The sequence below is a fragment of the Aotus nancymaae genome, unplaced genomic scaffold, assembly GCF_030222135.1.
Source record: "Aotus nancymaae isolate 86718 unplaced genomic scaffold, 86718_ANA_hifiasm-v0.15.2.pri h1tg000039l, whole genome shotgun sequence".
Classification (NCBI taxonomy): domain Eukaryota; kingdom Metazoa; phylum Chordata; class Mammalia; order Primates; family Aotidae; genus Aotus; species Aotus nancymaae.
This window is the reverse complement of record NW_026988453.1, coordinates 4379634-4402249: the sequence shown is the minus strand read 5'-3', so window position 1 is coordinate 4402249 and position 22616 is coordinate 4379634. Positions and strand designations below refer to the sequence as shown.

The 22616-nt window shown below is 54.2% G+C and overlaps 1 protein-coding gene across 1 annotated transcript in view; it reads right to left on the bottom strand.

The window, feature by feature from the left end:
* Positions 1-21355, bottom strand: part of IGFN1 (immunoglobulin like and fibronectin type III domain containing 1) — a 37184-nt gene extending 15829 nt beyond the window's left edge. The window contains exons 1-12 of the mRNA XM_064360223.1: positions 21269-21355; positions 18988-19041; positions 18053-18172; positions 16347-16486; positions 15031-15130; positions 13008-13052; positions 12735-12780; positions 11990-12164; positions 10024-10137; positions 8103-8271; positions 6695-6967; positions 107-5953 (exon numbers count right to left, since the gene is read on the bottom strand). Coding sequence (XP_064216293.1) covers positions 107-5953; positions 6695-6967; positions 8103-8271; positions 10024-10137; positions 11990-12164; positions 12735-12780; positions 13008-13052; positions 15031-15130; positions 16347-16486; positions 18053-18172; positions 18988-18994 — 7036 coding nt within the window. The 5' untranslated portion in view covers positions 18995-19041; positions 21269-21355. The remainder of the gene's footprint in view (positions 1-106; positions 5954-6694; positions 6968-8102; positions 8272-10023; positions 10138-11989; positions 12165-12734; positions 12781-13007; positions 13053-15030; positions 15131-16346; positions 16487-18052; positions 18173-18987; positions 19042-21268) is intronic.
* Between the last annotated feature and the right edge of the window lie 1261 nt (positions 21356-22616).

The window sequence follows — 22616 nt, the reverse complement described above, 5'->3', positions numbered from 1 at the left end:
TCCTGGGGCTGGAGGCAGAATTGGAACAGACCCAAGCATCCTGGTGGTCAGGGAGCTCCCCACTATCTCCAGCCCACTGGAGCCGGCTCAGCGGAGAAACACCTACCTCGGGCCTCCTTGGAGAACCTGCCAGTGCCAGGCTTGTATCTGGATGTGGAACTCTGGGTAGCATCTCTCTTGTCTCCACAGACGTCCAACCTGCCGTCTTTGCCACCTCTCTTGCTGCCAAGGTGACCGGGTGGCTCCCAGCTCTGATCTTCATGCAGCGTCCCCTCTTGGCAGCCCCAGTCCTCCCCAGCTGGTGGCTGCCCCCTGCTTCCGACCCCGTCTGCTCCTCTTCTCTTTGCTCCTCCAAACTCAGCCCCTGACTGTGCCTGAGACCTGCCCCTGAGTGAGCCAGGCCTCCTGCCTGACCTCCCAGCCTCTTCTGCTCTCTGCCTGTCATCCTCCTTCAGGGCCCCAGGACCCTGGGCCTCACCATTCTCAGCCTTCAGCAACCCCAAGGGCCCCCTCTTTCCTCCTCTCTGTCCCTTGCCTAGCTGAGAGCTCAGGCCCTGGGTCCCTCCTGACCCATCTCCAGAGGCTTTTCTGCCAAAGGGACCATCTAAGCCATGCCAGGCTCCCTGAGGACCTGACTCCCCAGGTTTTGAGGTGAATGCATTCCCCTGCTCAGTAGAATTCCCTTTGCCCAGGATACCTGAGTCCTCTGTGCCACCAGACCTGCCCCTTCCAGGACTTGAACCTTTGCTAGCCGGGGACCATGGGCTTTGGCATCCACCAGCCACCTCTTGGCCTGGTGCACCCTCCCTGCCCTTAGAGCCCCCTGGCCCTTCCTGGGTCCTACCAAAAGCAACGTCTTTCTCCTGCAGAGAACCGGAAGCCCTGGAGCCTGTGGGCTGCTTCCCAGCACCTGTGCTGCCCCGGCCAAACCCCTGGTCTTCCCAATCGGGAGCCCAAGCATTGCTCATCCCCTGGCTGTCAGCAGGCCCTGATGTCTTGTCCCTTCCCCCAGGCATAGAGCTGCTGTCCAGATCCTGGCCTGTCCCCGCTGAGCTCCCTGAGCCTGCTCCCATCCTTCTGCCTCCCAAAAGTGCGTGCCCATCTCCCTGAGATGCTGATCCCTCCCAGCCAGCAACTCTACCCCTGTCTGTCATTCCTGGGCCTGCTTTCCAGATGTCCTGTCCATATCCAGACCCCAGAGCAGCCATTCCCGCCCAGGTCTCACCTTCCACTGCCCCATTGCCATCAAGAAACCCAGAAGCCCCTATAATCCCTGCATGGTCTGGAGATCTGTCCTTCGCCCTGGGAGCCCCTTTGCCCCTAGACGACGCTGGAGTCCCAGAACTCTCTTGCCACTCTTTGACATCTGATTTTCCCTTGGTACCAGCAGCCTCCTCAGCCTCAGGGATCTTTGAGGTTCTATAGTCCCCAAGACCACTGGTGGAGCCTCGCCCATCTGAGAGAGTCTGTGGCCCTCCCTGAGACCCCAGCACCCCGGGGCCTCTGTCTCTGTGTGCTGTGCCACTTGCAGCGCCCACCATTCCAGCCATAGATTCCACCCCAGCTCCTGCCCCATCCACAAGCCCTGTTTCTCTGGCTGTCTCTGAACCATCCTTGGAGCTTGTGCCACCCTCTGATGTTACCCAATATCCTGTCCTGTGCCCCATGGCTTCGTGACCTCTGGGTCTAGCCTCATGTCCTGTTCCTACCAGTGAGCCTGGTGCTCCAAGCCACCCTGGACCATCTCCACAACCCATCTCACCCCCTGGCCCCATTTCCCCAGATCCTCCTGAGCCACCCCTGTAACTGACCTCACCCCCTGACACCATGCCATCAGTCCCCCCAAAGCCTTGCCTAGAACCTGCCTCACTCCATGACAAAATGCCCCCAGAATCCTCCAAACTACCCCTAGAACCTGCCTCACTCCCTGATGGAATCCTCCCAGAACCCCCTAAAACGTTCCTATAACCTGCCTTACCTCCTGAACTGATTTTTCCAGAACCACCTACACCATTCCTATAATCTGTGTAACTCCCTGAGCCCATTCCCTCAGGAGCCCCCAAATCCTTCCTATAACCTGCCTCACCTCCTGAACTGATTTTTCCAGAACCGCCTACACCATTCCTATAATCTGTGTAACTCCGTGAGCCCATTCCCTCAGGAGCCCCCAAATCCTTCCTATAACCTTCCTCATCCACTGACCCAATTTCCCCAGAACCCCCTAAACCATCCCTAAAACCTGCCTTACTCCCTGAGCCCATTCCCTCAGGAGCCCCCAAATCCTTCCTACAACCTGCCTCATCAACTGACCCCATCTCCCCAGAACCCCTTAAGCCACCCCTATAACCTGAACCCATTCCCTCAGGAGCCCCCAAATCCTTCCTATAACCTTCCTCATCCACTAACCCCATTTCCCCAGAACCCCCTAAACCATCCCTAAAACCTGCCTTACTCCCTGAGCCCATTCCCTCAAGAGCCCCCAAATCCTTCCTATAACCTGCCTCATCAACTGACCCCATCTCCCCAGAACCCCTTAAGCCACCCCTGTAACCTGAACCCATTCCCTCAGGAGCCCCCAAAACCTTCCTATAACCTTCCTCATCCACTGACCCCATCTCCCCAGAACCCCTTAAGCCACTCCTATAACCTGAACCCATTCCCTCAGGAGCCCCCAAATCCTTCTTATAACCTTTCTCATTCACTGACCCCATTTCCCCAGAACCCCTTAAGCCACCCCTATAACCTGCCTTGCTCCCTGAACCCACTCCTTCACAAATCCCCAAATCCTTCCTATAGGCTGCCTCATCAATTGACCTCATTTCCCCAGAACCCCTTAAACGCCCCCTGTAACCTGTCTTGCTCCCTGTGCTCATTCCCTCAGGAGCCCACAGATTCTCCCTATAACCTGACCCCATTTCCCCATAACCTCCAATTCCATCCCTATGACGTGACTCATCCACTGACCCTATCTCCCCAGAACCCCTTAAACCACCCCTATAACCTGTGCCCATTCCCTCAGGAACCCCCAAATCTTTTCTATAATCTGCTTCAGTCACTGATCCCATTTCCCTGGAACCCTTTAAACTACCCCTATAATCTGCCTTGCTCCCTGAACCCATTCCCTCAGGAGCCCCTAAATATTTCCTATAACCTGCTTCATCCATTGACCCCATTTCCCCAGAACTCCCTACACCATCCCTATAAGCAGCCTTGCTCCCTGAACCCATATTCTCAGGAGCCCCCAAATCTTTCCTATAACCTTCCTTATCCACTGACCCCATTTCCCCAGAACTCCCAATACCTTTCCTAAAACCTGGCCCATCTGCTGATCCCATTCCTTGGACGCCCCCTGAACCATCTCTAAAGCCTGTCTCACCCCTGGGCCCTGTACTTCTAGGCCCAAGGCCCCTTGACCCTTCTCCATATGCTGCTCTGACCCCAGTTCCCTGAGCCCCTGGATGTTCTGATCCATCCTCATAACCCCGCACACTGCCAGCCCCATAAGCCCACTGGCTCTCAGAAGCAGCCCCGATGTGAGGCGTGAGTGCCTCAGGGTCCCTGGTATTGTCCCTATAACCAGCTCCAGCTCCAGAGGCCCTGGCACCAGGGTATCTTGTCCCATCCCCCTCACCCACTTTGCTCCCTGCCCTCAGAGACCCTGGCTCCATGGCTCCTGGACCCCCAGAGCCATCTTCATAGTCTCCTTCTCCAAAGGCCCCCAGGTCCTCTGAGGCCCTGAAGCCCCCATAATTTGCAGTCTGACCCCAAGGCCTTATTCTTCCAGAGCTCCCTGACTCTGCTTCCACACTTCGAGTCTCAACAGTCTCCAGTGCTCCAGGGGTCTTGAGACCACCTCTACCCACAGACCCCACCATCCCAGGACTCCCTAGGGCGCCATCTGAACGGTGCCCTCCTCCAGGGCCCATGCCAGCCTGGCATGCAGAGGCCCAATTCCTGGCTCCACCCATGGGTGCTCCATCAGGGACACCTGAGCCATTCTTAAGACTGGCAACTCTCCCAGGCCCTCCTCCTGCAGGGCCAGAATCTTCTTTGTTTCCAGACCACACTCCCCCGGGCACTGCGGAGCCACGCTTGTAAGCACCCTCTTCCTCAGACTCCATTCCCACAGGTGCCCCAGGGGACACTCTACAACCAGCACCATGGCTCAACCCCATTTCTCCTGGCACCCCTGAGCCATAGCTATAACCAGCCCCGCTTTCAGAACCTATTCCCCTAGAATATCCTAAGCCATTCTCATACCTAGATTCCATTCTCCCAGGACCTTCCAAGCCATCCTTATAACCTGTCTCACCTCTGGGTCCTTTTACTCCAGAGCTCCCCGACCCATTCCAGAAATCTGGTTCAGACCTTATTGACCCAGGACCTTTGAATCCTTCCGTATCTCCTAGTGTTCCCCCAGATCCCCGAGCACCTAGGCCTGGAGACCCACTTAGCCCATGGCTTCTGGCCTCCACCCCCTGACCAGACTCTGTCAGTCCAGCCACCCAGACACCACCCATATCCTCTTGCCCTTGGACCCCAGTTTTTCCAAGGCTAGATGGCGTGTCATCCCAAGGACTTGTGCCCTTAGAGTCTATTCTGCCAGCACTGCCTGCTGCTCTGTGACCTGCTGTCCAGCCCTGGGAAGACTGGAAGATTCTGGGCTCATCTCCTACCTCGCCCGAGGCCCAAGCTATTTCCTGGCCATCCCTTCCCCTGAGCCCCTGGAGGCTGCCTTCGCAGCCCCTGGGGTCTCCTGGGCCTCCAGGGCCAGTTTTGTAGACACTTCCTCCAACTATGGACTCCCCCTGGTATGGACCATCTGCCTCCTGCAGTGAGTCTTCAGCTTTGGCCTCAGGACTCCCATCTCCCAGAAGGAATTTTCCACCACCTGATAGTGATGGTTCCTGGAAGTCCTTGCCTCCAGGTTTCTGTCCTAGAAACTCTCCTGACCCCCAGTAGCCCCTGGCATCCCCATAGTCAGTAACTGTACTTCCTTGGGAACCCCAGGATTTAGGGCCCATGCCTGCCTTGGAGCCAGAACCTCTTCCTCCAGTAAACTCCAGGGTGCCAGGACCTCCTGCCCCATTGCTGCCTCCAGCTTCTCCCAGGCCAGTCCCACTACCCCACGCTACCACTCCTCTCTTGGCTTCCCTACTCGAAGCATCCCCTCCCTCCATCTCAGCCAGGCTATCACCCTGCGAAATCTTCTCCATCTGCTTTCCTCTTGGCCAGGACCCTACAGGATCAGACTGGCATCCCTGCAGGTCCCTCTGTCCTCTCCCAGGTCCCAGTCGAGTGTCCCACAGTTGCTCCTGGCCGTGCCTGTCCAGTTGTCGTCCACTGTCCCCCCCACTGTCCCCTCCACTGTCCCTTCCACTGTCCCCTCCACTGTCCCCTCTGTGCTCCTTTCCTTCCCTGCTGCTCCCCAGTCCTCCAGCCTGAAGCGGATGGGACCCAGCCTCCCAACCTCCTGCTGTCCTCCAGCATCCATCACTGTTGCTGTCTCTGCCACCATCTTGCTGTCGTTTTTCTGGGAGGCCCAACCCTGATTCTGAGCTCTCTCCCTGTAGATGGACCCCCCCTGCAAGGCTTCCAGCCCAGCCTCCCTCTCTGAGGGGCTGAGTTTCCCTAGGAAGAGTGACTCTGCTTGTCTCTGCTTCTAGAAAGCCCTCGCCCTCCTGTCCAGGGCCCCAGGATGAGTCAGCTGCCCCTTTGTCCCCCATCAAGGAGTGGCCACACCTGCCAAGGCCATCCCTGTCTGGGCTGGCTATGTGCTGGAGCCCAGAAGCCAGCCCAGCCCCATCAAGGGAGCTCCCTCTGGGGCCCTGCTCTCTGAATTTCTCTCCCTGGCTGCTGGTGCTCCCAGAGTCTTCTGCTCCTGAGGCCTGGGCTCCTTGCTTCTGCAGTTGGTGGTCAGCACTTGTGGATTGAAGGTCTTTATCCTTCCCAGCTTCAGTGAGGGGTTATTCACGTGGAAGGTCAGTGCCCACGCAGAGAGACAAGAGAAAATACCAAAACTCCAGTTAAATCCGGCCAAAGCACCTGCCTGAGCACAGCTGCTCACCTGGCCTGGGCTTCCCCAGTAGAGAAGCAAGCTGACCATCTGGAGAGGCAGCCAGGCTGCTCCAGGGATGGATGGGTGAATCCCATCACCACCTCCCCTCTTCCTATACCCACAGGCCACCTGCTACGGGGCTCATGAGGATTTTGGAGAAAATGCATAAGCCAGAAGCCATTTGTAATCAAACTGCCACAGCAGGTGCACGGTTTTTAAAATATCTACTTGCTCTACACCTGCCTTCCTTATGTCCAATTTACACTTTTCTGGGAACATCTTGAACCCAAATTTCAATCCCCAGGGAGGTTTCAGAGTGTTCTCTGGTGTGGTGCAGGGGGTTCTCGTCCACACCGAACCTAGGCCACTGTCCCCAGGCTGCCTACGACCGTACGGCCATCTGTGCCCCAGAGTAATTCCAAGAGCCCCAGTGGAGCAGGCACAGCTGAGGAGGGTGGGGGTGGCCACAACAGTCTGCACTGCAGTGGGTGGAGAGTGATCTAAGGAGCCTTCCTTATTCTCTCTGAGCAAGGGAATTGTTCCAGAGTAAATGGCTGACCAAAGGCAATCCCACTGCCTCGCCTTCCTCATGCTCTCCCAGCCCCAAGGTCTTCCCGGGAGACGTGAAGCACTCACCTTCAACCACCAGCCAGGCGCTGGAAGTGTGGAGCCCAGTGCCCAGTGAGTAGGGGCCCATGTCTGAAAAACGGGCCCCCCTCACCACCAGCCGGTGGGTCAGCCCGTCAGGGGACACAAACACTTCATATTTGTCACTGGGGTGGAGTAGCCGGTGCCGGAAATGCCAGGCTGCACTAGGGCAGGGGCTGGAGAGGGTGCACTCGAAGACTGCATCACCCTGCTCCTCACAGCGGGTCTCGGTCAGCGGGACCACCACTCTGGGGGGGATGGCTGCCGGGGAAGCAGGAATGGGGGTGTCAGCTAGATGCTATGACACAGTGTGACCTAAGGCAGCAAGGCTGGCAGTTCAGAAATGCAGGCTTCGACCAGCTCAGCCACAAACTCTCTGTGCTACCTTGGACAGGTCACCTCCATACCTCAGGTGTCAATTCCCCCCACATAAAGTGAGGGGTTATCGTTATGAGCAATGGGGCTATTTTCAGCTCTGGGATTCTATACTTCTAAACCCAAAAGTTATATTTGGGGACAAGGTGGGTGCATGAAGGAAACCACATGCTAAGAGCCAGTACTTGATCTTATTAATCCTTGTGACCATCTCCAAGGTCAGTATTATTAATTTATTTTTACAGGTGAGAAAACTGAGGCTTAAAAAGTTAAATAACTTGCCCCAGTCTCATGCAGCTAAGGGAAACCAAGATTCACAGCCAGGTCTGGTTGATTCCCAAGCTTATACTCCTTTTCCCAACCTGCACTGCTGTCAGGCTTTCCAAAGTCCCCTCTGGGCACCTCCCCGCTGCTGGGACACAACACCCCTTCTCTCTCCCCAAACCTCGATTCAGCCGTGTTCTTATAAACATATCTGCCCAAAGCTCACTTCCCTGGGGCTCTCCTTGTCCTTCCAAGAACCCCCCTTGAGTTGGCAGGTGCTCTGAGAGCGATGTGGACACAGGCACTTGTGGGGATGGGACTGAGTTTGATGAGGGAGGGGTGGCAGTTCCTAGAAGGGGAAGGAATACAGGAAGCAGGAAAGGAAAGGTCTGTATGGAGCACGAGGATGCCTAAATAGAGATTCTTGCTGGGGCATTGTGGAAGATGAGACACGCAACAGAAAGGCGTTCTAGAGCCTCTGCAACTCGTCTGGATCTGATCTAGCAGAGACATGACACGTATGCTCTATGTCTGTGATGATGATTCAGTAGAGCCCAGCTCAGCACCAGGAGAAGAGAGAACGTCCACCGAGGCTTTTGGAAAACAGACAGCATCATAATTTAGCCATCTGGGTATGCATCCCACTTTGCAGTGGGGGCCACGTCACATTTACCCCCCGACACACACTTTGCACCAACATGGGCTCCACTTCTAACGGATCTCCCCGACTCCAACTTTAGCAGTGTAGACCACTCACCACTGGCCTCCAGCTCTGTGGAGAAGACCACAGCATCCTCCACCTTCACCTGGTAGATCCCAGAGTCCTCGGGCTGCAGGTCCCGGATCTGGAATTCGTAGCGCTTCCCCAGCCGGCGCAGACTGTGCTTGGTCTGGTTGTTGAAGCCATAGGGGATCATCTCACCATCCTAAGGCAGAAAAGGAAGAGGGTCCTCAGTGGGTCCCCAGTGCTTCCTGCCCCAGTCCCATTCTGGTTATAGCCAGCAGTTTTCTCCCCCTGGCCCAGTCACCAGACAGAAGATTCCTGGAGTCATGGAGGAGCTGGGGTGGGGCAGACAGCAGGGCCTGGAGGACATGGGAACAGGGATTGAGAGCTGGATGGGAATACATGCTCTAGGAATGTCCATGGAGCGAAAACTCTGCATGTGCTGTGCAAAGGGGCACCTGAAGTTACTGACATTCCAGCTCAGGCTATGAGTAATTACCGCCCAGCGGCCCGGCGAGGATAGCAGAGAGGCAGGACACAACAGCAATGGCCCAGGCGCCCCAGCTCAACTTACTCACCAACGGGAACTTTCAGAGAATACCATCAGATATCTGTAAGGCTCTACAAAACCCAGTAATCTATATGCATACCTACTTTAACTAAGCCCTAGATAGGTTTGCTACTTGCTGAATATTAACAACGGCTAATACTTATGAGGGGCCCACTGTGTGCCCGGCACTGTTTTAGGTACTTAGGACACATCAATGAATAAAACAAAGATGGGCAGATCACAAGGTCAAGAGATCGATACTATCCTGGCCAACATAGTGAATGAAACCCCGTCTCTACTAAAAATACAAAAATTAGCTGGGCGTGGTGGCGCGCGCCTGTAGTCCCAGCTACTCGGGAGGCTGAGGCAGGAGAATTGCTTGAACCCGGGAAGCGGAGGTTGCAGTGAGCCAAGATTGCCCCACTGCACTCCAGCCTGGTGACAGAGAAAGACTCTGTCTCAAAACAAAAAGAACAAAGAAGAAACCCGCAGAGATTCCCGCTCTCACTAGCTAAAATCCTAGGGGGGGCATATAAATAATAAATGTCATAAGTCAGTAAATATTTTATGTTAGAAAGAAATAGAATTAGGGAACAAAAAGGTAGATATGGGTTCAGGGCTCTGGAGTGTCAGGATGGGGCTGGAGGGGTATAGGGGAATCACACGGAGCGGCCGAGGGAAGTCTCTCTGCCACAAAGAGATTAGTCCTGTTGATATCGGGGATGAGCATGCTAAGCAGAGGGAATAGCTGGGGCAAAGGAACAGGGACGAGGCCAGTGGGGCAGGAATAAAGGGCAAGGGGAAGAGAAGCTGGAATAAGCAGAGAGGTGGGGGGAGGGGCAAGTCACACATGATGTCGTGAGGCAGGTCCTCTATGACCCCCAGTTCACGAGTGAGGAAACCGAGGCATGGGGAGATAAGTATCTTGTCTGAAGTCACACAGCTTGTAAGTGATGGAGCTGGATGAGTTTGGCTACAGAACTAGCCAAATTTTACCAACTGCTCCCCACTTGCCTCTGCCCCCATCTGGTTGGCAGGTAATTACTCCTAGAGCCCAGGTAGGGATGTGTTAAGTCTCCGGAAAGAAAGCCCAGATGGAAAGGGGTGCACTTTCTCAGAGCCCTCTTTTCACCCCTGTGCTCTGGCGTTAGCCACAATATACAGAGAGTCACAGGCCCAGCTGGGGAGCCTGGTTGCTCAGTGTGAGATCTGAAGTCCCTGTGGATGGACAGTCTACACCACAGTTTGGCCCAGCTCCAACCAGGAACTCCATGGGCTGAGGGGCTCACCACTTGTGTGCTCCGGTTGTTCCCATGGGGGAATCCAGGGTACTCATCATTCCCACCTCACTAGACCTGCAGCAGCCCTGCCAGATCCCCCCACCCATAGCCCCTCCAGCCTCACCTTGTACAGGTAAATCTTGCTCTGAGAATCCTTGAGATCCAGCTCCAGGTCAAACTTCGCAATTCCCTCCTTGGTGACCCTGACGTGTCTCAAGTTGGCGATGGTGTTGATGTACTGCAGAGCAGACAAACCCACCAGGAGATTTCCTGGAGTCCTCTCTTTGGGGTACTCCAAACCCTCATAGGCCCTGGTACCATCCTAGGCCCACAGCATCCCAGGCGAGCATGCACTGAAGCGGGGAGAAGCAAGCCCCTCAAGCAAGGAAGTTGAGAGATCAGGCCACGAGGACAACCAAGAAAAGACCCCAGGTGTCCAGGTAACACAGTAGGGCTTTTCTATTCATCTGTTCTTCTAACAAACATTAGTCGAACACCTACTGTGTACAAAGCTCTGTGCTGGGTCGTGTGTTAAAGCCAATGAGAAACCTTGGAGGAGAGAAAGCTGAGACCCTGGGTGTCAGGTTTAAGGAAACTTATCCTTCAAGGGGATAAGGTACTATTTTCAGGATAATAAAAACTAGTTGTTTTCCATTTTCAGAAGAAAAATTAGACATGCTATAGTTAAGTTAGACACAAGAAAGAACTTCCTGGTACAGTTGATAAGATTCTGGGATCGGAGTGCTAATGGGAACTGTGAAATTCCCTTCTGTAGAAGCCTTTAGAAATAACCGGGTACCTCCCGATCTGGCGACGATGGTAATGACAGCAAACATCAGCCCCTTACCATGTATCAGGCACTAGGCTAAGTACTTTAAGTACATTCTCTCATTTATCCTCCCAATAACCCTATGAGGTAGGCATGACTATAATTTCCATTTTAAAGATTGCGAAACCGTGAAACAGAGGCCCTAACTCTTCCAAAGCTCCAGAGTTTAGTAAGTATCAGAACCAGGTTGCAAAGGCAGGGCACCAACCTGGGGTCCCAGGGCCTTAGCCAGATACCCCACTGGGGGCTAGATGGAGACAGGCCCCTCGACCATACTTGGTTTTCTAGGGTCTGCCTCCAAGCCCACCTCCAGGTGTGAGGCACCTGTGGTCCAGGCGTGTGATGTGGGCATGTGGTGAGGGGTGGGCGTGGGGTGAGGCACTGTGGTCCAGGTGTGTGCGGTGGGCATGGAGGGGTGGGCATGGGGTAAGGCACTGTGGTCCAGGTGTGTGCGGTGGGCATGCGGTGAGGGGTGGGCATGGGGTGAGGCACTGTGGTCCAGGTGTGTGCGGTGGGCATGGAGGGGTGGGCATGGGGTGAGGCACTGTGGTCCAGGTGTGTGGAGTGGGCATGTGGTGAGGGGTGGGCATGGGATGAGGCACTGTGGTCCAGGTGTGTGGGGTGGGCATGCGGTGAGGGGTGGGCATGCGGTGAGGGGTGGGCGTGGAGTGAGGCACTGTGGTCCAGGTGTGTGGAGTGGGCATGCGGTGAGGGGTGGGCGTGGGGTGAGGCACTGAGGTCCAGGTGTGTGGGGTGGGCATGCAGTGAGGGGTGGGCATGCGGTGAGGGGTGGGCATGCGGTGAGGGGTGGGTATGAGGTGAGGGGTGGGCATGGGGTGAGGCACTGTGGTCCAGGTGTGTGGTCTGGGCATGCGGTGAGGGGTGGGCGTGGAGTGAGGCACTGTGGTCCAGGTGTGTGGGGTGGGCGTGCGGTGAGGGGTGGGCATGCGGTGAGGGGTGGGCGTGGGGTGAGGCACTGTGGTCCAGGTGTGTGGGGTGGGCATGTGGTGAGGGGTGGGCGTGGGGTGAGGCACTGAGGTCCAGGTGTGTGGGGTGGGCATGCGGTGAGGGGTGGGCGTGGGGTGAGGCACTGAGGTCCAGGTGTGTGGGGTGGGCATGCGGTGAGGGGTGGGCGTGGGGTGAGGCACTGTGGTCCAGGTGTGTGGGGTAGGCATGCGGTGAGGGGTGGGGTGGGGTGAGGCACTGTGGTCCAGGTGTGTGGGGTGGGCATGCGGTGAGGGGTGGGCGTGGGGTGAGGCACCTGTGCCATCTTGTCCTCCTGCTCCTTCTTCATCTCCTGCAGCCTGCGCAGCATGCCCCGGTAGTCGACGATGCCATACTTCATGCAGATCTGCTCGTAGTCCTTCCTGTCTGCCGTCATCAGCAGCTGCCACACCTGCCCAAGGTCTATCTTTTCCTCGGGGGCTGGTGGGGCCCTGGAGAGCAAGGCCGGCAGGTCAGAGGTCAGAGGAACCCCGGTTCCCCTGTTGGTCACCTGGCTCTGGTGCCCCAAGTAGTCCTGGGAAGCTGCTCTATCTGCACTCGAGGAAGCACAGAGCCTGGAATCTCTGGGACTGACCACTGTGGGGACCAGAAGGATTCAGAGACCAGTGGGGAAAGCCTCACCCCACAGCTCCAGCTTTCAGGAGAAACTGCTGCTAACGACTTGTAGATTTCTATGTAAGATATCTGCGGGAAAGTGGGTGTTGCATTGTTCTGTTGCTTTTTTAAAAAAGTTACATCAGTGTTCCAGTGGACCACCACATTTTGCAAAGGAGGAATCAGAGGAGAGATAATTAAGTCGAGGATGCGGAGCTTTGAAGCAGGAGAGCTGGAGCCAGAATTCCCAGTTCAGCGTCCTTCCCATCCTCCCATCTGCTACCGGCAGTCTAGCTCCCTGCTGTCTCGGTTGGAGGTGGCACCTGAGCCCAGCTTACTTATGGAAATAGCAGAGAATGTATACTATGGGAGCCTCCAAAATCCCTCATGGACAGGCCCAAACCCACCTCTTTTTCAGCAACTTCCGGAAGTCCATCAGCTCCTTCCTGAGGTCTGGAAAAGGAGCAGGAATGAGACCCCAGTCCCAGATGGGATGCCTGAGGGTCGACGCAGGGCTTTTCTGTGTGGTCCGTGCTGCCACCTGGGCCTTAGGAAGGGGCTCTCCTGAAGGCTGGCAGTGACCCACAAGGTGTGCATGGTGGCTTGACCAGGCAGGGAACACCGGGAAATAAGTAGCCTCCCCCGCAGGCCCCAAGGAGGTTTCTGACAAATCTACTTACCTTCCTGCGGTTCCTTTTGCCTCTTCCGATTCTTCCTAAAGCCAACTGGATCATCCAGGGTGGAGAGGAAGGAGTCGATGTGGACAAGCAGGGAGAGAAGAGAGACACGTTGATGGTCTTCCTGAGGAACTGACGGATCCCAGAGCCCTGCTCTCCCCACAGTCCTCTAAGGCATGGACGATCCCGAGCAAGAGGGATGGAGCAGGGTGGAGGGTCTGTCCATCAGAAGCTTTTTGACCCCAGAGCCTTACCATGACCAAGGGGACCAACCTGAGCATGATCTCATGCTGGGGAGGCCCAGTCATGTATCCACAGGGGCCAGGGAGGTGCCATAAACGCCTGAAGCAGACACTGGCAACCACAACAAACTCAAGAGTCTCTAAAATTTTGGGCAGCTGCTCTTTCATTCCACCTGGGAGCTGCCATTTCAGGGTATAGGTCAGACACTGCTGTTCGGCTGATCCTGCAGCCATTTGTAACCCTCATCATCTGCTTCCACTAGAAAGGCGGAAAAAGCTAAACACTCGCCTTCCCAGGTTCCTTTGCAACTAGCATGCTCATGTGACATAATTCTGACCAATGAACTCCAGGAATTTCTAAGAAAGCTTTTGCTTCCTCTATAAAAAGGGTGGATGGGCTGGGCATAGTGGCTCACACCTGTAATCCCAGCATTTTGGGAGGCCAAGGTGGGAGGATAGCTTGAGCCCAGGAGTTCCAGACCAGCCTGGGCAACAAAGGGAGACCTGGCCTCTACAAAAAAAATAATTAGCTGGGTGTGATGATGCATGCATTTGGTCCCAGCTACTTGGGAGGCTGAGGTGGGAGGATCACTTGAACCTCAAGGCTGCAGTGAGCTGTAATCACGCCACTGCACTCCAGCCTGGGCAACAGGTCTCAAAAAATAAAAAATAAAAGGCTGGGCACAGTGGCTCACGCCTGTAATCCCAGCACTTTGGGAGGCTTTGGCGGGTGGATCACCTGAGACCAGGAGTTCGAGACCAGCCTGGCCAACATGGTGAAGCCCTGTCTCAACTAAAAATACAAAAATTAGCCAGGCGTGGTTGTGCACACCTGTAATCCCAGCTACTCAGGAGGCTGAGGGAGGAGAATCCCTTAAACCTGGGAGGTGGAGGTTGCAGTGAGCAGAGATCGTGCCACTGCACTCCTGCCTGTGTGATGGAGTGAGACTCTGTCTCAAAAAAAAAAAAAAAATTAAGAGAGGCAAGTGGACCTGGGCCACTTCTGCCGTCTTCCTACCCTGAACATGGATTAAGTTTGGATCTACCATAACCCTCTTACGGTGATGAGGTGATGAGCCAGCCTGCTAAGGATGGCAGAGTAGGGGGACCGAAAGAATCAGCTCTCCCATGGCAGCCCTGAGCTGTGTTGTGAGCCCTGGATGCCACTCTCAGAACTTCTTACTATTTGAGAGATGAAAATATCTATTTCTTAGGCTACTCTTAATAGGATTTTCTGCTACTTGTAGGCAGATCAATTGTAAGCATAACAAATGGTGAGACTAGACCTGCTTCCTCGAGACAAACCTACCTTTTAATTACCACAGGTTGACAGTTTAAAAAATTTCAAACATGATGCATGCCAAAAAAAAACATGCCTGAGAGAGAATTTGGCCTTTGTGTGACCTGTTTGTCACCTCTGGCATGGCCTGTCTAAAAGATCCTTTGTACAGGAGAGAAACCGAGACCCCGAGAGGAAAACAAAGCCCATTGAATGAGTTAGCAGAAGCTCTAGGACTAGAAGCCAGTTTTCAGGTCCTGTCTATTGACTGGGCCAAGAGAATATCCTTCAGAGAATCAGCCAAGGTGCGACTTTTAAAACACATGCAGACTCAGTGTGCACGTGGATAAAGTCGGGAGCCCAGCACAAAATGGGGCAGCGGCAGCTGCAGCAGCCCCCGTAGGCCTCCCCTCCCCTCTCCTCCCTCACCGGCCACGGGGCCTCTGATTCTTCTGCAGGCTCTCTGCCCCATGCACTGATGAGACGAGCTCGGGGAAACGCCCACCTTCGATGACAGTGAGTCTCGCTGAGCACGCAGCCTCTCCGTACACATTCACTGCTGTGCAGCGGTACAGATCTGTGTCCTCGCCTGTCAGCTTGTTGATCTGCAGAGAGGCCAAGGGCAGAGGGACGGGGCGACCATGTACCCTTCCTCTGTTTACTAGACACAGCTATGTGTTGGGGTATAAAGTGAGTAAGACGTGGTCCTTGTCCTCAGGGAGCTCACAATCTTTATCAGGAAAGAGAGACCCCAAAACAAAAGCCAGGTTCGGGACAGAGGGTGGATGTACCAATTCTTTGCCATCAGAGGCAATGTAGCGAGTAGAAAGAGTGTGTTTTCTGGGTCAGATGGACCTGGGATGGAAAACAGTCTGTATTACTAGCTGTGGGACTTTGGAAAAGTTACTTAACTTCTCTAAACTTTAGTTTCTTCGTTTATAAGATGGGAATATAATACCTCAAAAAAGTGGTGAATGATTAGAACTAGATATATAACCTATGTCGAATATCTAGCCCCGGGCCTGGCTATAGTAGGTATCCCATGGTTAGTGTTTGTAACATTGCTAAGATTAGCCAAGATTGATTGTGTACTCACTACAGGCCAGGCACTAGTTAGACACTTTACATAAAACTTTCATCCTTGTAACAACTCCCGGCCAGGCACAGTGGCTCACGTCGGTAATCCCAGCACTTTAGGAGGCCGAGGCAGATGGATCACCTGTGGTTAGGAGTTCAAGACCAGCCTGCTCAACATGGTGAAACCCCATCTCTACTGAAAATACAAAACTTGGCCTGGCGTGGTGGTGCATGCCTATAAATCTAGCTACTCAGGAGGCCAAGGCAGGAGAATCACTTGAACCTGGAAGGTGGAGGTTGCATTGAGCCAAGATTGTGCCACTGCACTCCAGCCTGGGTGACAGAGCGAGATCTGTCCCAACTACAGCTCATAACAACTCCTTAAAGTAGACACTATTATTGCCCCATTTTTACAAATGAGGAGACAGAGGTAGAAAGAGGCAAGTGACTTTCCAAAGCCAAGGTGGTGGGCCTGGGATTGTAACCCAGGCAGTCTGACTTCAGAGCTTGAGCTCTTACGCTCCGGTCTACACCACCTCCCAGGTTATCAGCAGAGGTATCTGCGAGTCTGCCAGACCCATTCTTGGCTCAGGCAACTTTGAGTCACAAGATGAAGTTGAATGGATTCAACTTCAGAGAGGACTGTGTCTTACTCCTCTAGGGATTGGAGGCTGCCAAAGAGACCTCCAAGGGGATGGGAAGAGATGAGTAGACCCAGGTCGAGGGAAGAGCTGTGGTTCTTACCTGCAGCACATGCTCCTTGCTGCCCGGGCTGGAGGAGATGTTGTACTTGCTGGAGTTACTGAGGTCACCTTTGGAGTTCTGCCAACGCACCTCCGGCCTGGGCTCCCCACAGACCAGAGCCCGAAAAACAGCATTTTTCCCTGCAGCAGGAGGAGACGGACAGGGAGGCTGACAAGTTGGGAGATGGTGGCTGTGTTCTTTATTTAAATTCTAATTTATATCATCTTCCTCTTCTAGATATTTCAACTACCCCTTCCAAAAAGGGTGCCAGGTCTTGGTCCCCTTGACTCAGGACTCAGAACATGCAGGTGGAAAGCAGCAGATTCCAGGCGCCCAGAGGGCGTCTTTCCTCTTTCTGTATTGCAGAAGCTCGGGCTGCTTGAGGGAAAGAGGCAGCTGGACTGGCCCTGGTGAAAGGAAAGGCCAGCAGGGCTTTGGGGGAGAGGGGCTTTTCTTTGAGAGTGGATGAACAAGGAATCGGAAGGCTCTGCCAAGACTGGAAAGGGAATGAGCTTTTGTGAGTTCCAGCTGAGCACAGGGGCTAGCACTTTGGGAGGCTGAGATGGGTGGATCACCTTAGGTCAGGAGTTTGAGACCAGTCTGACCAACACAGTGAAACCCTGTCTCTACTAAAAATAAAAAAATTAGCCAGGCATGGTAGCACGTGCCTGTAGTACCAGTTTCTCAGGAGGCTGAGACAGGAGAATCGCTTGAACCCAGGAGGCAGAGGTTGTGGTGAGTGGAGATCGTGCCACTGCACTGCAGCCTGGGCAACAGAGCAAGACTCCATCTCAAAAAAAAAAAAAAAAAGAGAGAGAGAGATTTTTGTGGATTCCCTTCCTACTCTCTAGGGGAAGGAGGAATCACAACCATGGGAAGGAATGGCTATTTGGTGCCCAAAGGAGCTGGTCATGAGACACAGGTTCCAGCCTCAGAGAAGACTCCAAGCTCCATGCCTGGCATGAAGGCCTGGGAACTGCCCACCCTCAAGGAATCCCTCAGCCTCCCACCAGGAACATGCAATATAGACCAAATACAGACCAAAGGCTCAAGGACCCTTCCCAATTTCTCATTACCTTGTTCCAGAGTTAGAAAAATAAAATACCGTTCTTTTTCTTATTTGCAGAATGTTATGAACTAAAATTTATTGCACGGATGTATGTTGGGGAAGGAACACCAGTTCCCACTTTTCCCCCAACAAGCCTTTGTTCCCACCGCTTTCCCAGACACTTCCTTATGTGGCCTTCTAGAAGGGCCTTCCTGAGCCCAGCCTGTGAGCCACTGTGGGAGCTGCTGCGGGAGCTGCTGCCTGGAGGCGAGGGTTGGGAGGAGTCAGATCACCTGTTTTAACAGTGCCTCTCTGCAGCAGTGGCTTTGAAGCAAGGAAGGAGGGACCAGGGAAAATCACAGCCTCTCCCTGCTCCCCAGTTTAGCATTTTCCATCCTTGCCTCCCAGATATTTCTCACACCAGAATAGCATTGTGTCTCTTCATTCTCTTTATCCACTTTTTTCCCCAGGCCCCTTGTCAATTCTAGGGTTCCAGGCAAGCGCATACCCCCTCAAGGATAGGAGGGAGACGGGCTACGGCCTGGTGATGGATGTAGGGCCTGGGTGCCCAGGAAGGTGGGTGCTCCAGGCCTCTCTCCTGGGAGGTAGGGGAGCAGGAATCTTGCCTCCCCTCTGTAGCTCCCCTCTGAGCCCTCACCCTCTGGCAGAGCCAAGGTGACGGGCTTCTGCTCAAAGTCCGGCGTGCTGTAGCCTTCAGGGATCTCCTCCACCAGTTGCCAGATGCTCACCCCAGGGATGTGGGACTTCCGGAGCTTTCCTAGAGAACACAGGAGAGAGGGAGATGGGCCTCTCGCCTCCTCCTATTGGGTGGCCCTTCCACAGAATGAGCATTTACCCACTCACCCGAGGAGCAAGAAGCCCCTTCTCGCTCCTACTGTTGGGGCAGGAGTATCTGTCCCACCTCCTGCCTGTGCACACTACTTTTTAATTCTCTACTGGGAATCTGGTGGCCGCCCTCCAGCGGTGTGAATGGAGCCTCTAGGGAGTGGGTAGGGTACCCGGGGAAGACCCTGAGTGTGTCTCTGAGGAAAAGCTGGGAAAAGAGAATGGGAAAGGATTCCTTCTCAGGAAGCAGGAGCTCATGTGGGGGCTCTTTACCCCTTACTCAGGAAAACAAATCAAAACCCAAAGCCAAGGCGCTAAAAAAAAAAAAAAGTGCCTATCATGGTGGCTCACATCTATAATCCCAGCACTTTGGGAGGCTGAGGAGGGTGGATCACATAAGGTCAGGAGTTCAAGACCAGCCTGGCCAACATGGTGAAACTCAGTCTCTACTAAAAATACAAAAATTAGCCGGGTGTGGTCGCACGAGCCTGTAATCCCAGCTACTCGGGAGGCTAAGGCCGGAGAATCACTTGAACCCAAGAGGCAGAAGTTGCAATGAGCTGAGATCGCACAGCTGCACTCCAGCCCAGGCAACAAGAATGAGACTCTGTCTCAAAACAAGCAAACAAGCAAACGAAACGAGATGGGTGAGTTCCCAGAAATCTCTGATCCCTACCACTTCTCTCTTCTCTGTCCTGGTGAAGATCGCCAGGGAGGGTTGGGAGGGGAGGTTTGTTCTTCTCTCACCTGCCATGGCTCTGTCTCCGCTTTGACTCCTCTGAGGGTGGAAGTTCTATTTTCCTGAGAACAGAAGTGGAATTGCTTTTGAGAGATTCAGGCTGGTCTCACCCCAGTCCGCCACACCATCAGTGCATCAGCCAATGTCTGGGGTGGGAGCTTGGAAAAGCTGCTGCCTCCGAGAGCTTTTCTAACCCACGAATGCCACTGAAGTTTCCTGCAATTCCCTGTCCCCAGCAAAACCAGTTTCTCAGAGGTCAGGGAGGGGGTAGGATGCTACCCAGTTGTTAACGTTCCCAGGTAAAGGGAACCATGGGCTGAGCCTGTACACTGTGATGACCCTGCTCAGAGGGTGAGACACAGACAGCCCAAACCTGGGGAACTCAGACTCATTCAGGATCTTTCCAGCTGTGTAACAGCTTGCCCCATTGACTCTGGAATGAGAATTCTTCAAGGACATTCTTTGGGTCTCCTGGCTCCTTCCCCAGCTCTGAGATTTTTCTGGCTGGACCCCGAAGCCCTCTACCTCCCACACTCCACCAATCTGGAATCCTTCCGGTCATAAGGTCTCCTGGGCAGAGTCCTCAACTTTGCTGCTCTTAAGCTCTTCTTGGCCTATGACAGTAGGATCCCCATAAATCCATGTGCCCCCTTCTGAAGCCAGTGAATTATAGTGTCAGGTGAACAGGAGTATTTTCCATTCTCTCACTACCGCCATCTCTCCCGATTTCCTCTTAATTGCATCCATCTGTTATGATCAATGGGGAGTCCCACACAGGAGAGGAAGGGGGTTGGCTCTGGGATGGGATGAGTGCCATAAATCAGGGTTCGGGGGACGACTTGAAAGAATTCTCCAGCAGTCCTACCCTCTGTGCGATTGGCCCATGGCCAAGTGGTTCCATTTTGGGGACTCCATTTTCTGCCCAAAGATCCCTGCAGTTAATATAGAATCACACATGACAGAGCAGATTGCTCTCTCCCATGGAGATTGCTCCATTTCGCAACTGCCCACCCACTGGCATTTCTGGCTCCTGGCGGCCCCTCACCAGCCCAGACGCTGCACCCTAGCATGCTGGAATGCCATGGTACGCCAACTGCGTTCTGGAGCGGTCACAGGTGCCGCAGGCGCTACGCCGAAGGGAGTCACGAGGAAGGGTGGGAGGGAAGGCAGTCACCAACAGACGGGGACCCAGCTGGCCGTGGCCAGGAGGAGGGCTGCAGGGGCCTCCGTCCCAGCCACCCCTCAGTGCAGCCTCCCGGTAGATGCAAGTGCACTGGCACAGTTGGTAACCCCACACTGGAGTAGTTGGAGTTCAACACAGCTATCTGAGTCATCATCCCCATCGCCACGCACACCATCATCACGAGCTATCAGTCCGTTACTCAGCTATTGGTCACACATGAAGAAATAACGCTAATACCACTCTTCTCCCTCCAGCCTCCCGCCTAGAGCTCCCAGCGGAGGAGGGCAAGAGGAGCAGAGCCCTTGGGGGAACTCAGGGGTGAGACGTTAAGCCATCCACTTCTGGAGCTCCGCTCTCTTCTAGAATGAGCCAGATTTGGTTTTCAGTGACATAGGGGAAGAGAGCTATTGGGTGGGAGACTAGAGGGATGTGGTCTCGGCCGGAAGGGATGAGAAAGGAAATGAACTCTCTCCATAATTCATTCCCACATTCAAGAAGAATTTCAGTTCTTTCCAGAAGCAAATAGCAACTTGTATCCTCACTTCAGCTGTCCCAACAACACTCTCAGCACTGGAACCCCGGGGCAGTGTCTCCCTGGCCCCTCTCCAGGACCCATGGCACCCCACCCTCCCCAGATCCATCCTGCAGATCCAGGTCCCTGCTACCCCCAGGTGGTCCCTGCTACTTCTCAACTGGTAGAAACTGTGGTAGGAAGAGCCAAACGGGTTTCTCTCCACTGCTTTGACCATGTTATTAACCAAAATATAACAAGTCTCAGCCCGAGGTCCTTATTCTGCACTGCTAGTGATATTTTTAATCTGGTCATCATATCACACCCAAAGTCAAGCTGTGTCCAGAAAATTAGAGCCAGGACAGAACCACCCAGACAGACTCAGTGAAATTCTCTTCTCCAGATAACTGGAGTCGCCGAGAGGGGATACAGATGCACCCCAGCGTGTGATTGCCCAGCCAGGCAATGCTCCCCAAGCAGATGTCCTGCCCACTGCCTGCCCCTTCCTGCATAGGAAAGCTGGACGGCAGACTAGTGTCTCCATCCTGGCCCTACCCTGGCCTGGGTAGGCAGCCAGGTGTGAATGCCCACTTACCTGGGTGTACAGCTGGCCTCCCGCTTCCTGTCTGCTCCCTCCTCACTGTGTGCAGCTGCTGCTTGCTGGAGGCTCTGGATCGACTGTTGGTGGACAGGGAGGGCTGGAGCAGGTGTCGGTTGCTGCAGGCGCCTCTGCTCCCTCCGCCCCTCCCACTCACCCCGCCTCCTCCTCCTCCTCCAGTCCAGGCTTGGCAGGGCAAGGCCCCCCAGGGCTAACGCTCTAGCTCAGAGGAGGTCAGAGATGGAAGGGTCCTGTGACATCAGTCCATCCAACTCCCTGCTTTGCAGAGCTTTAAGCTCTTAACCGGACTGGCTTAGTGTAAATTTGCACCATGATGCCTCGTTTATATGACCCTTTTTAGCAAGGACATTTTCATCACCCAAACCCTTAACTTTTCAGCTAAGCTGGTCCCTTGTGATCTTTGACACCATAACTCACACAGCTACATAAAGCCACCGGCCTCTTGGGAATCACACCTCAAAGTGGTACCAAAGAGGCAGCAAACTTTGGGAGTGGGAGGGAAGGCAGCCACTAATGGAGTCACAGGCACAGAGTCCTCCGAGAGGGGCCGGGAAGGTGCCCAGGGAGGAGGAGCCCCTGGGAATGGTGTAGTCGGGAGGCCTGCTGGAGAAGGTGAGCTTGCTCAGGGGCTTTTCAAGGAATAGAAGGGGTGACCTGACCAGCAGCGTTGGGGGCCGAAGTTGGCAGGACAGAGGGTTGGGTTTTTGGCTGGACAGATGGATGGCAAGTGGAAATTGGAAATACAACGGCTGGTAATTGATTTTCTTAAGGAGAGTGGAGGGCGGGTGAGGCCCAGGAGATAAGGCCACCTGGCATGCTTTGAAAGAGCCACCTCCTCTCTCCTTAAGGACAGAAAACTGCTTTGTTGCCACCCATAAGCAAGGCTTGATCGAGGAGTCAGGTGAAATAGAAAGGAAATGGGGTGAATGTTTGCTTCCAGGGGAGGACAGTGAATATTTACATGTATTCATTAGCACCTTGCCGATTTCTACAGGAGCTACCTCTGCATGTGCTCTGGGAGGGGAGGCGTTTGTCCTCTTACGCTCAAGTGTGTGTATGTGTGTGCGTGCATGCACACATACATGCATTTGTGTGTCCTCTCTGTGTGTTTCTGAGCGTCAGGGCTGGTCTTTCATTTGTTCAACGAACATGTGTTGAACACCTACTCTGGGTTGAGCCCTGGCTCTGGCACTGTGTTAAGCCCTGGGAATAAAAAACTAAGCAAATGACTGGGCCCTCCCATCATGAAGCTTGTAGTCTAATGGGGCAGACAGATGTTAAATACCTAATTAGAGGCCAGGCACGGTGGCTCACACCTGTAATC